At 40.7% G+C, this 12,818-nt stretch overlaps 1 protein-coding gene across 5 annotated transcripts in view; it reads left to right on the forward strand.

The window, feature by feature from the left end:
• Positions 1–12,818, forward strand: part of APP (amyloid beta precursor protein) — a 229,270-nt gene that overhangs the window by 189,774 nt on the left and 26,678 nt on the right. For all 5 annotated transcript variants that reach the window (XM_080374444.1, XM_080374445.1, XM_080374447.1 and 2 more), the window contains one exon: positions 8,695–8,916. In XM_080374444.1, coding sequence (XP_080230570.1) covers positions 8,695–8,916 — 222 coding nt within the window. The remainder of the gene's footprint in view (positions 1–8,694; positions 8,917–12,818) is intronic.

Raw genomic sequence — 12,818 nt, forward strand, 5'->3', positions numbered from 1 at the left:
AAAAATGCATTTTCCTGAATAGTGCTACCTAGGCGGGGTTCCAGTCCTTTCACTCTTCTGCTTCCTTCTATTAGATCATGCACATGAAAAATGGCATAAAAGCCATCAGAATAGGTCATATCCCAGTTAATGGATATATTTGTTAAATTTAATAAATGCATCTCTTTAGACTATTCGGACAACCCAGGATGCAGTTGACCTATGAAGTGCTAAAACTGCCTTTAATAAATAGTCAAAATATTTTTTGTTTGGAGCAGATGCTGCATAATTCAGTTTTGCTTAATTCTGTTTTAAACTATTAAAAGTGAGTCACATAAAAAATGCTCTCTTTTGACCAAGAGAATGAGGTGCAACAAATTATGTTCAGAGCTGCCTCCAAGTTCAGTACACATCAAAAATTGTTGTGGGATTCATACTTGGACCTTTAGAAGCATTTATAGAAAACAATGGGTAACTGGCTTACTTCAGATGTTAGAAAGTGGTACGAGTTCTAGGTTCTACTGCAGTTTTGAGTTTTACTGTGTACTGTAAAATTGGCAAATAAATCTGATCATTGTATCATTAAATAAGACCAATAAATAACTTATAAATAAATAAAGTACATAATTATTTCAGAAAATAAGAGTAAAAATCCATAGCAGTTTTTCATATAAATGTTTTTTTACAGGACAATTTCACTTACAAGCCTTATAACCTGCTTATTTAGGATGGAAATGTACTTGGCTTTTTCTACTTCACAGAAGACTGAGAGGGAATAATGAATGCTGATTCATCTGGCAGAATTGTCAGTGACGATTGAGGGAGGCTGTTTATTTGTTTTAATTTAGGCTCTTCAACCTATTTTGAAGCACTTAATGATATGTTAATTTGGAATTAATTGTGGAGTTAAATTTAAACCTGGGGAATTTGTCACAGTGCCTCGTGGACCAGGATGATGACATGCAAGGGATGTTCTTGGTTATGGTATAGACTCCCCAAGCATTTTTTAATGTTGCCTGGTCTGCCTGCCATCCTCTTACCTGGAGAGGAACTTTCCACATGCTGAAGCTGAGAGATGCCGATCTTGAAAACATTGGGCTCAGTGTACAAAAAACCTGTGTTTCATCCAGTATTTTTACCCAAAAGAGTGCCGTAACATGGCAGTAGGATCTTTCTGCATTCTAATCCAGAGCTTTTGAGGCTGTGAATGTTTAATTATTTCTCTGAGACAATATTATTAATTTAACCAAATTGAATTTGGATGGGGGAGCGGGGGTGTGAGAAGGGAAGGAGACCACAGAAATGGGCAAAAGGGCATTAAGTTGTGTAAGGGGAGAGCAAGGTCTTTCATTTCTATTTAATAACTTTTTCAGAGATAACATAAGCTTCTGGGTTTGGACTTAGTTCATCCCACGAACTTCCTTTAATACTACTTAGAACTGAGGGGGCAATGCAGTCATTAATCAGATGACTGGCTGTTAAATATTAAATAAATTATAAATGTACACATATCTATAGCCAAATATTGATATTTAATTTTAGTTAATAACTGATCTGTGTAGCTGTCAGGTAGCTAAGCATCTGTAGTAACTGTAATATTCTTTCACTTAAGGTAAAAAGTGTCTTAGCAGCCTTCATACAAAATCAGACAAAATTCCAAGACCTTGAGTTCATAGTGGGCTGTAAAAATGGGAGAGTGGAAATTCTTATGAACATTTGTTCAAAGCTCTCTGCAATTGCATAGCTGTGTACAAAACTAAATGGGCATTGAAGTCCATCACTAACGAAAAAGCCACTTAAGTCATATTTAAAGTAATCATTACATGGTAATAAATGCTTTCCTGAATTGGATCTTCCAAGCTTTCCATGCTTTGAACACTGTTCACTACCAGAAGACTTGTCATAACATGATGTACTTGCAAAAGGACAAATGTTCTCTATAGAAGTTAAACATCTCTGAGGTTTTTTTCAATTTAAGACAAATACTCTGCCAGGAAAATCTTAACTGAAACATTATTACATGTACCTTGCTTAGAAGTGGAGACTCACTTGAATTGTTTTTATGATGTGATTTGGGACACATTGAAATCCACACAGCTGAAAAAGAGGCAGCATGAAATGATAAAGTGATAAAGTTGGGATTTTTTTTAAATAATTAGAAACATGTTCTTTTTAGTATGGTTCTAAATATTGTAGCTATTCTTAAGTTCAGAGGTGTATTTCTTCTGAAGTTGGGTTCTTAGGCGAGAAGGTATTGTCTAAGGCTATGGGATGGTTATTCTCTTACTAACTTTTTCTTAGGTCATCTGGTTCATAACACCTTAAATGTTCATTTTCTGAGAACTTGAAAAAGAAAGTCTTTTCACCTTATTGAACAAGATTTTCATACACGCAAGAAATTTCTGAAATCTGAAAAACTACTGTTGCTACTTACTCTTGCCCTAGTGGTGATGTCTCTAAAGGACAGAAAATAAGAACTATAAAGTACTCTTTTCCCTGGTTCTTGTGCTTTCATTCTCAGTTTAACCCCGTGAGACACGTTGCACTGTAAAAGTTTCCAGATAAGGAGCCCTGTGGTGTGATTTCACAGACTGACCACAAGAGAAGAAAGCTTAAATCTAGTGGGGAGGTCGCATTTCTCTGTCAGTATGGATCTGAGCAGTTGCAGGTTGGGCTCATTACCAGTATTCCATAGTAATGATTGAGCATATTGCTTTTCTGTCATCATCTTCAAAGCATACAGGCAACAAAACCACTCTTACACCTTCCAGTAGGCAGGTCGCTTTCAATAAAGTTCTCATCAGAGTTGCTCTCTAAATTGTATTTGACTAGACTATACAAATTAATTAGTTCAACACTAAATACCACATAATTGTGTTTTGCAGCTTGATAATGTTGTAATTTTGACACCTAGTAATATGTAACTTTATAATCTTATAATGCTTTATTCAGCAAAAACCCTTAGAATGATAATATGTTTGAAATTCAATGGAGTTAACTCTTTGTGGTAAGGCACAGACCTCAGCGTGATTAAATTTAAGCAACTATTTGAAATGTCCTCCAACTTGGACAGAGTCTGGAAGTATTTGCTGGCATATTCTCTTTCACCTCAGAAGAGGAACTCCTGCTTGATGCAGTAAGTTACATGTATGGAACCCACAGGATATAAAAGTGACTTAACGACCTTTCTGATTCTGTAAAATTTGCATTCATTGCAGGTACAGAAAGCCCTTTGAACCATAGGGTTTACCTCTCTAAAAGCCTCACTTGTGCTACTAAGAATTTGTATTTTGAAGTTCCCTACTTAAACACTTACTTACAACACGTCTCAGTAGAAGTGACTTGTGGGTTAATGAAGTCACTTTCTGAATGTGAAATACATCTGTACATTTGCATCAAGTTTGTGGAGGTGCTGCTAGCATAACTGTGGGTTACAAGTTACTGGCGGTTTATGTAAGACCTCTTACATAAATGCAGATGTACAGGTAAATGATGTTTTGGTTTTGTCTTAAACTATTCACCAAGGCAAAGCCTTTAAGGAGGTCCTGTTTTCATATTTACTAGTTTGGGGGAGTTTTGATTCATACAGCTGACAAGATGCAGGCATTCAAATTCAGTTACAATCTGGTTGCATTCTGCCAGTGCAGCTCCTCTAGGCACACGCTTGTGTTGAATGTTACGAACTGTGACATACTGAATTAGGCCATAAAGTAGGCGTGCAACTGAAAGCTGCATCTAAACGTGTTACTTGTTATCACATGCACCGTAATAAATGATTGTGCAAATGTTCTTGGTGAATCCTAATTGTGACATACAGTATTGGTGTGATTTAAACTGTCTTCAAACTGGTATAAGATACTATGTGCGCAGATGCAAATGAAGCCATCACTGTGACTCGCGCACTCTTAGTTTCTGCCATTAAGAAGAATAGGGAGGTTGCTGACACTTTAATTTTGTTATTTTGAAAGCACATACTCAAAAGCAAGAGTAATTTTGGGAAAAACACATGTTCAGACTGAATGGTCACTGATAAGATGATGAATATGGGACAATAAGACTCTGCATTTGTACCAACTTATTTGAGCTGGTTCCCAAACCTGTCTTTGTTGAGTCAATATATATTCTATAATGTAGATTTTGTTTTACAAAGGAAGTTTGGTGTTGGGTCAAAACTATGGCATGTAATTTGGTGGTGTCTTAATTAGTATTTAGAAGAGGTGGTTTGGGTACATTTTGTTTCTAATCTGGTTCAAGACCTTAAATAGCTTTTTAGAACTTCCAAAATTACAATTGTCAATTTTAAGCAGCTTTTCAAGTAATTTCAAAAGTCTTGCACATAATAGTGATTGCAGAGCTTTTCATCTAGTAGATGGGCTCCTTGAAAAGAAAATACAACAAACAAATGTTAGAATTACTTTTGGAAATTTTACATAATGAACTAAATAAAAATGATGGTTTGAAAGATAACTAAGGCTTTGCTGGCATTCCAGGGCAGCAAGTGGAGCTGTTCCACATGAAATTACTGTCATTATAGCTATGCCAGTTAAGGGCTAGGGTAAGTATGCCCCAGAGTCCAACATGGGAAACAATGTTGTGCGCCAATAAGAAGTAGATAAAGTTACAAAATAGCTTGAGTGTTGCCACTCTGAGTCCATCATCTCTGTTGGGATTTGTCAGGGTATGTACAGTGCTCTTTGCAAAGCTGTGCCAGTACAAGTGTGGTCCACGGCCATTGTGGATGAATGGCTTCTAACAATCCAGTGTCCACCAGAAGATTTTGTAATAAATTTTATTTCTTTTCCTCTGTTCCTCCTTTGCTTTTGGCGCCATATGTCTCTTCATGGGATAAGAGAATGGGCTTGAAAGGAGGCTGTAGTGGTATTACCCTTCTATCTAGTTCCCCAACGATAGTTTCATTTCAGTTTTGCTAGATGCTGTTGTGAAGTAGTAACGACCCATGGGCAAGTGTCTTCAGTGAGTCCAAGAATGAGTGAAACTTGCTTAGGGATGATGATAAGTCTGAGGAGCTTTTTATTGAAGTACCAGACGTGAGCCTGTCTCTCATCCTGAGAAAGAAGGGATTTGTGTCCCTGAAGGAAAAGTGGCAATTGTGTGCCCTCACACCAGATCCAGAGCTGCTGGGAGGTTTGAGGTCCCAGCTGAGCGTGGATTGTTCCCAAGGTCATGTCTGCTTTTGAGCACATGTTCTTGGAGGGACAGAAAGTTTTGACCTCCTTCTTATTCTTCTCAGCGGCAGGTCTTAGCAGCACACTACAAGAAGATAATGAGCTGAGCAATAAAAAGTTTATTATGGGAAGACTGACATGGAGTTTTTGTCCTGTTGGTTTGATAGGAGATGAAATTTTGAAGAGCAGCCTAGAATCTCTGTTTTCAGCACCTAATAATGAAGATATTCACCACACAAAGAATACCTGTGAAACAGTCTTGAATGCACATCCTAGTCTTGAGCTGTGTCTGCACTCCCAGCTTTTTTAGGGAATTGTCTTTGCAGGGTGGGGGAATTGAGTTGGCAACGGTGGAAAAGGGAGGGAACGCTGTATCGATGGGCAACAGCGGGGCTGTATGGCTTTCCATTAGCGTAACTGATGGTTCAAGTAGCCATCAATACTCAGAACAAAACCAACACCAAAAAATTGATCTTGGACTTTGCCAGCTACTGTCGATAACTGGGAAATCCTAGGGCAAAGTTTTTTAGCAGTTCAGAGATTGAAACAATTGTTTGCAAATCATTTACTCAATGCAGACACAGCTGCCTCAGTCTGATGGACTCCAGCACAGTTCCTAAGCCAGGCACTTCTAATTTCTCACTGTCATTCAGTGTCTGATTCATCATGTCAGATGGGCTTGATTGATTTTGGCCATTGTTTCTCTGCTTGTAAAATGGATGTGATCATAATCTCTTGGTTGTAATATCTGTCTGCCTTGCTTGAGCTATTGTGTGGGTTAGTTAATGTCCGTGCTGTGCAGCGCAGCTGAATGGGAAACAATGGAGCCTGCAAGCGCTGGCGACGACGTGCTCCCAGTTGGGTAGCGTTGAGAGAGAGACTTTGTGTATATGTCCCTCCCAGCCTCTAGGGAGTTGGATTAATTACGATATCGTGATGGGAGTTGGGTGCCCCTCTCTGTCAGCCTGGCAGGCCCAGCCGTGCCTGCACCGTGGCCTCCTGCTGAGCGCTGTGCCAGCCCTGGTGCCGCTCCTCCGCTGCTGGAGCTCAGGTCTTTCTCCCTCTGTTCCTTCCCCTCCATACACCATTTTTCCCTTTCTGAGGGCAGGAGCTGTCTGCAGGTAACAGAGTGCATTGGCAGCAGGGAATGGACAGGAGTTGCGGAGGATTGGCACCACGCAGAGGAAAGGGGCGACTGGGGCACAGCACCCCCAGCGCCGCTCCCCGCTGCCGCTGCATGGCTGCAGCTCTCTGCCGCTGCCCCACACAGTCCTCTGGGGACAGGGAGGTCAGCCGGAGCGAGAGGAGCTGCACCCCAAACCCCCTTCTGATTCCTGGGTCCAAAAGGCTTGCAGGCAGCAAGACGTTTGGTGGTAGCATAAATATGCACTTTCCTGTAGCGTGTGATGACTTGGTATTACAGCGTGCTGACCTGGTATCACTCGTCGCTCTTGGCAAGGCACCTGGACACCAGACTTCTCACTCAGACCACTAAGATCCAGCTCCTTTTTTGTAAAATCTCTTTGTCCCTAGCTAATGAAAATTAACGTCTGTCATGTGGCTAGAATGTGTGCTCAGAACATCGAGGTGCTTCACCTTTCTCTTCTCTAATACAAGGAGACACTTGAATTTGATAAAGGATTAGTGTAAGTGCAGTGGGGAGACAAAAATTGGACTTGCCTTCCATGCTGAAAATTGAGTAGGTACCTTACAAAATAATATTGGTTTCAATAAAACAAACACAAAGAGAAAAACAATTCAGTGTTACACTTCCTATACTGTCCTAGTAAGTCATTCTAATGAAAAAATTAAATCACAGAATGAAATTTTGTATACACATTAGGCTTACTGTCTACTAAAGCAATGGTTGTTTAAACAGGAAAATTTGTTTTGAAACATCATTTTACAAGATTCAGGCCCCCTGTTTGCCTAGTGCTGAGGTTGCAACTTTGTTTCGTTTTGGTGTTCTGAATTTTGTGTAGTATTAGGGTGGCGGAGAGTTGTGTCAAATATCTCAAGGTGGTCTTTAAGCAGAGTCCTACTGCATCATCACTGGTCACGGCACTGACACAGTGCCAGCTGTAATGTGTATGAATTGGTGAGGATTCTCACTGAGAGCTGCTGCATGGTGGCAGTGTACGTCTCTGGTGGTACGGCACAGTATAAGGTTGGGAAGGAAATAACATTCAAAAGATTTTACTGAGGCCTCTGAAGCTCTGCTGCATATAGAAATTGAGATGCCTTTTCTCACTGATGATACCAGGAAATAAGTGAGCCCCTATGGAGTGACATGAAGAGTCTAGCAGTAGAGTGGTGATTCCTGACCCTGAATTGCTACAGGGTTCAGATGTGGATGTGAAGCAGTGACAGTCAGGGGGTCATTAACCAAGTGGAGAGAAGCCAGCCTTAATAAAAGCTTTTGTATTATCAGCTGTCACGTGTTGTGTGCTTATGTGTGCAAGCACTTGCACTCTAGTAATGTAACTTTTACAGTCTTTAATTCTGAACTATTTAGCTCTGCTTACTAATTACATTGGAGTATTATTAGCAGGTTTTTATCTTCTTCATTGAGATTGCTTGCTTGCTTGCTTGAATGTGCTCTTTTGCACCGTGTTCCCTCAAAGTACTTGCAAATCATGTGTTGCTCCTACAGAAAAAAAAAACCGGCAGTGATCAGGAGTAGATTAGCTTCGATGTGAGAAGGGAGCTGGAATAATCAAGCACACACAAAACCTCCAAGTTTATTTTTAACACTGAGTTGGACAGTCTATCCTATACACCTGATGGAGCTGAAAAGTGCTTTGATTGTTCTCGCCTTGCTTCAAGTAAAAAAACAAAAAAAACAACCCCACCCACCCCCCCAAAAAAAAAAAAAAAACAAAAAAACCCAAAAAAACCCACCAAAACCCAACCTAGATAATACAGCACAGTTTTAGGTCCTGGTTGCTTGTAAAATAATTTGCCTACAGATGTCTATTACTACTTAAGATTTTAAGCAAAGAACTACTTTGGTGTTTTGGTGAAGTTATATAGGTTAAAAGAGTGAATATTTCTTCAGATTCATTGTGTTACAGTAAGCCAAATTTAATACAGTAACTGCTGTGGTGATTTAGGAGCTGTGATGAGCTTTGATAGCAAGCATTTCCGAGGAAGGGGAAATAACGAAGACATTCCTTCCTGTGGGCGTCTTGCCTGTTGACTTATGGCAACGTGTTGAGTTGAAGGGAATTGATTTGTGCTTCCTTTAAAAGTGGTGGGGAAGAGTCCAGGGAGTTGTAAAGTGCAGACCTGTGATCTCTTTGTGGTGGAAATGTGGGTAGGAAACAGTATTGAACAAGTCTGGTTGATGTTTCAAGCCTGATTTAGCTGCAGTACTTATCACAGAGTTCTGACTATTCCGAGCCTTTATATTTTTGTCATAAGAAAACAGAATCTCGTAATAGAGCATTATTACTTTAAGAGTGTTGGAAACAGGTTCTCAGAAATGCAGGCTCTTTGAGATAATCTCTGTGTTGAAATTTCCTTGCAGATGAATTACTTCAGAAAGAGCAAAACTATTCTGACGATGTTTTGGCCAACATGATCAGCGAACCCAGAATCAGCTATGGAAATGATGCTCTTATGCCTTCATTGACGGAAACCAAGACCACAGTTGAACTTCTTCCAGTGGATGGAGAGTTCAGCCTAGATGACCTTCAGCCATGGCATCCCTTTGGTGTTGATTCTGTTCCAGCCAATACTGAAAATGAAGGTATGTACACTAGGGGGAGAAACCACAGAATATTCTGAGTTCAGCTTTGTGGTTTCTCTTCGCTTTGTTCCCTGAAAATTGACATCTTTCTGATACAAGCAGGATAGAGGTTCTCAAATGTAAGTTTAGAACTGCTCTGCTATGTCAGCTGTGTCTCTTTGGAACAGAAAATCCTGGCTAAAATTTGGAATTTAGACACACAGTAAATTTTAGTGTTGAGGTTACTTTCCTTTAAAAACAAATCAAACTAGATTCCAGCAAATAATGAGTGGCAGTCTTACGAAATACGTAACTGTGAGCTAAGGGAGACAGTAAGTTGTTAGATTTGTGCCATGATGAAAGGAGCATTTTAGTTAAGAAAAATTTTTATATTTACTGGCATGAAAATTATTACAGATCCAGCACAATCCTAGCATGAGAGTTGATTCTATTCCTCCATACACACTGGTTGTCTGAAATGTACTGCGGAAATGTTCCTGCATACTCAGCAATGCAAATGGCTAGTGAAAACTTTTCCTGAGGAGTATTTTATGTTGCTCATGGACTAATTTATTGAAGTAACTGTATACTACTTTAATAATTTATGTATAACCTGGAACTGGTAGTTTACTTAGGTGCCAGAGCAAATTAATCAGAAACCTGAGGGACTTCAATCATGTTATTTAAGTTCCTCCTGTTGTTTTTGGTTTTCTCTATCAGTTCAACTCCACTGTCATTACTGCTGAGTTAATCACATTAGTGAAAGTTTGTTACTGCAAAGCTACGGTAGATTCACAGAGGCTGGAGCTATAAATGTCTTTTTTCAGGAAAATTTGTGATTTGCAGCTAAACTGCGCAGACATTAACATCCTCCAGAAGTCTTTTGAAACCACTGGCTTAGGCTGTACCTGCTCTCAGAATGAGTTTTGAGACCAGCCTTACGCAGTTAGTCTCGCTCCAGCAGTGTGGTGACTGTGGGCAACTGAGTGCTTGGGGGATGTCCATGGGTCTGCCAGGTCTGGGGTGTTGGTGCCAGGTGAAAGCAGAATGATTTGTGATCAGAGGGGGTCATCCCCAGGAGTCAGAGAAGGCTAAGATCAGGGGAAGGAAAAGATCTGAGCAAAGGTCAGCAAATCAGCAAGGCAGAAGTGTGCCAGATTTGAGGGGGGAGAGGAGAGGCTGGTCCAGAGTGGGGCTAAAATCAAATGGCCGGGGAGTCAGCACTGCAAGTAGGGACCAAGTGGAAGCGCAGAGAGAGCTGGAGCAAACTCAACGGACTAGCTGGCAGCAAGAGCCAGAGGACAGGACGTGGTGACAAGACTCCAGATGTGTCTGGAGGGCACTTGCAGCCAAGTGACTTCTGGAGTGGCAGGGAGCAGCTGGCTGGGTTGCATCAGGTGCTGGGGAGCAGTACTGAGGCTGGCCGGGCGGGCAGGCTGGACTTCAGTTCCCTGGGGGTGAGCTGCAGCTCGCCGTAGCGCGGTCAAGGCTGTCTGCCAGGGGCAGGCCACAGCCCAGCTGGTGGTGTCTGTCCTGCAGGAATTTTCCAGTACAGCTCTCGCTGCACTTCTTCCCGTAGCTGAGGCATACAGGACATGAATTTCTATACCCACTGTTGGCTTTCATGAAACTTGGGCGGAATTAATTACTTTTGAAGTCTGTCCCCTAGCTTTCAAAATGTACTGATTGCAGTCACCAAGTTCAGAAGTTACTGGGTATACAGGTGCACCCAGACATACCCACAATCCAATCACACAAGCCTTTTTTTCCTTCGGAAACCTGGCTAAGCCCAGAATTTAACAAAGAAAGGTACATACTTCAATGTAACACTGCATTGCCATGGCCAAATGTATTGAGCTTTGTTCTCCTTTAAAATATATGGCAGCAACTAAGAAACAAAAACTCTCCTGCCTTGAATATCATACTGTTTAATTATGAATCCTGTGTATTTTAATGCTCTACATGCTTTGTTGCAGCACTTACTAATGTTTACTGTGGGGACATCTTTTTAACTTTCATGCCTTCAAGTTTTTGGGGTTTAGGGATTATTTTTTTTTCTATCAGGATTGTATTTGTCATGAAGTTACTGCGGCAAACAATTCTGTTAGGCCAACCATTATTAGCATTTAAGTTTGCACAGTTAGAAATAGAAATTACTTGATGACTTCAACCTCTTCAAGTCCTTCTTGTTTCCCCTTACACTTCTCTGTCATCTACCCAAACCACAATGTTGTTAATGTGATCACGCCTGCAATACCTTCTTTCCCTCCTCTAGATACCCTCTCTGTACCTTTGCCCATAGTATCAAAGGGAAATTTCACAGCCTCATCCTTTTCCTTTGTGTTTGTCTCCCATCTCTTTGTTCCAAAAACCCAGGACTAATTGTGCTATTTGTTCTCACTCCCCATGCCTGTTTTCTTCTGTGGCTGTGATCTAATCCCAGGCTTTGTCTAAGTTGCTTCCAAAAAAGTGTGTCTGTCTTGCTATAATATGCTTTGGAAGTAGCAAGAACAACAACTGACACAATTTTCTCCTCTTTTTTCCTCTCCCTTTCCACTGAAGTTTTTTGTTTTTTTTTTTAAATAGCCTGCACACCATACGTTCCCCTTTTGCGGGGACGTTTTTATATTTTATGCAGTACTAAGTAAGTCATTGCTGTTTCTTAACAAAAAAAATTGATCAAAAAAAGGTGTAAGTTCAAAAATCATGTGCTAGAGAAACCTCAAATACTGAGAGTGACTAACCGTTGCAGTATTGGTGATGGTCAGCATCTCTTGCTGCTGGGAGGTGCTGAACGTGCCAGCAGAAGTCAGGGAACTGAACATCTCAGCTCCCATTTACTTGGGTGAGGGCTGAGGATACTCAGCACCGTTGAGAAAATCACAGCCTGTTCCGTGTGAATGGCCTGGTGTCTGGGAAATCTGCTGAGTGAGTAGTCCAGCAGATCTAACAGAGACTACCTGAGGAGTTTCAGATGGCATGCAAGTTACAAGTTCACTTGTTGATAGTGGTTTGGTCTAGTTTGAAAGCTGAAGTCAACTTTTCTGAAACTTGCTGAGCACAAATCCAGAGTGGTAACAGCTCGGCATATGCAGGTGAGTTTCTAGGTAGAGTGAGAGTCTTGACTTCCTCACTGCAAAGAACTGTTGCGCTGTATAAGCGATAGTTTTCTCCAGTCCTGAGCGGCCACACCAGGTAAATAATTTACCTCATTGCAAATTTACACTACTGTCAAACCAAATTTCTAAGGGAACCATTGACGTCTGAGAGGCAACTGACCAGATCCTGGAGCTGGCTGGGTTGGGACCTGGGATCCCACCCCTTCTGGCATAATCACAGCGAGGGGACTTGTTTTTAATTAATCATTCGGGGAACACTTAAACCAAAACGTGATTGTGGAAAAAGTGGAAGGAAATGCAGCTGTTAAGTCTTAGTTTCAAAGTATCCATTATTCTGCATACAAGCAATGAAGTTAAAATACTACAAAAAATACCTTAAATTTGTTATTAGTTCCCATGCCTGTTTTCTTCCGTGGCCATGATCTAATACCAGGTTTCACCCAGAGATATTAGTGCTGTGTTAGATTGGTGCATTTCTATATACTCGCAAGGTTTCATAACTCCATTTCAGATTTTCCCAATCTAAACTGCATGTTTAGGTAAAAGGATCGGGTTTATGCAAACAGTTTATTTTACTAAAATTGATTTTTCTGATGAATGAGTGAGAAATAGTCTAAAAATAAAAAGACCTTGAAACTCTAGTTTGGCTTCTTGTTGTTTCCCTGAGGTAGTTTCCCTGTAAATATCCACAGAAATGAATCCAAACACCAGGTAATACACTACACAACTTGCATGACTGAACGTATGTCTGGCGAATTGTGATACTAATTAGGTTAACAAAAAATGCTGTCTAAGGACACTGCA

Source organism: Falco punctatus (assembly GCF_963210335.1).
Source record: "Falco punctatus genome assembly, chromosome: 2".
Classification (NCBI taxonomy): domain Eukaryota; kingdom Metazoa; phylum Chordata; class Aves; order Falconiformes; family Falconidae; genus Falco; species Falco punctatus.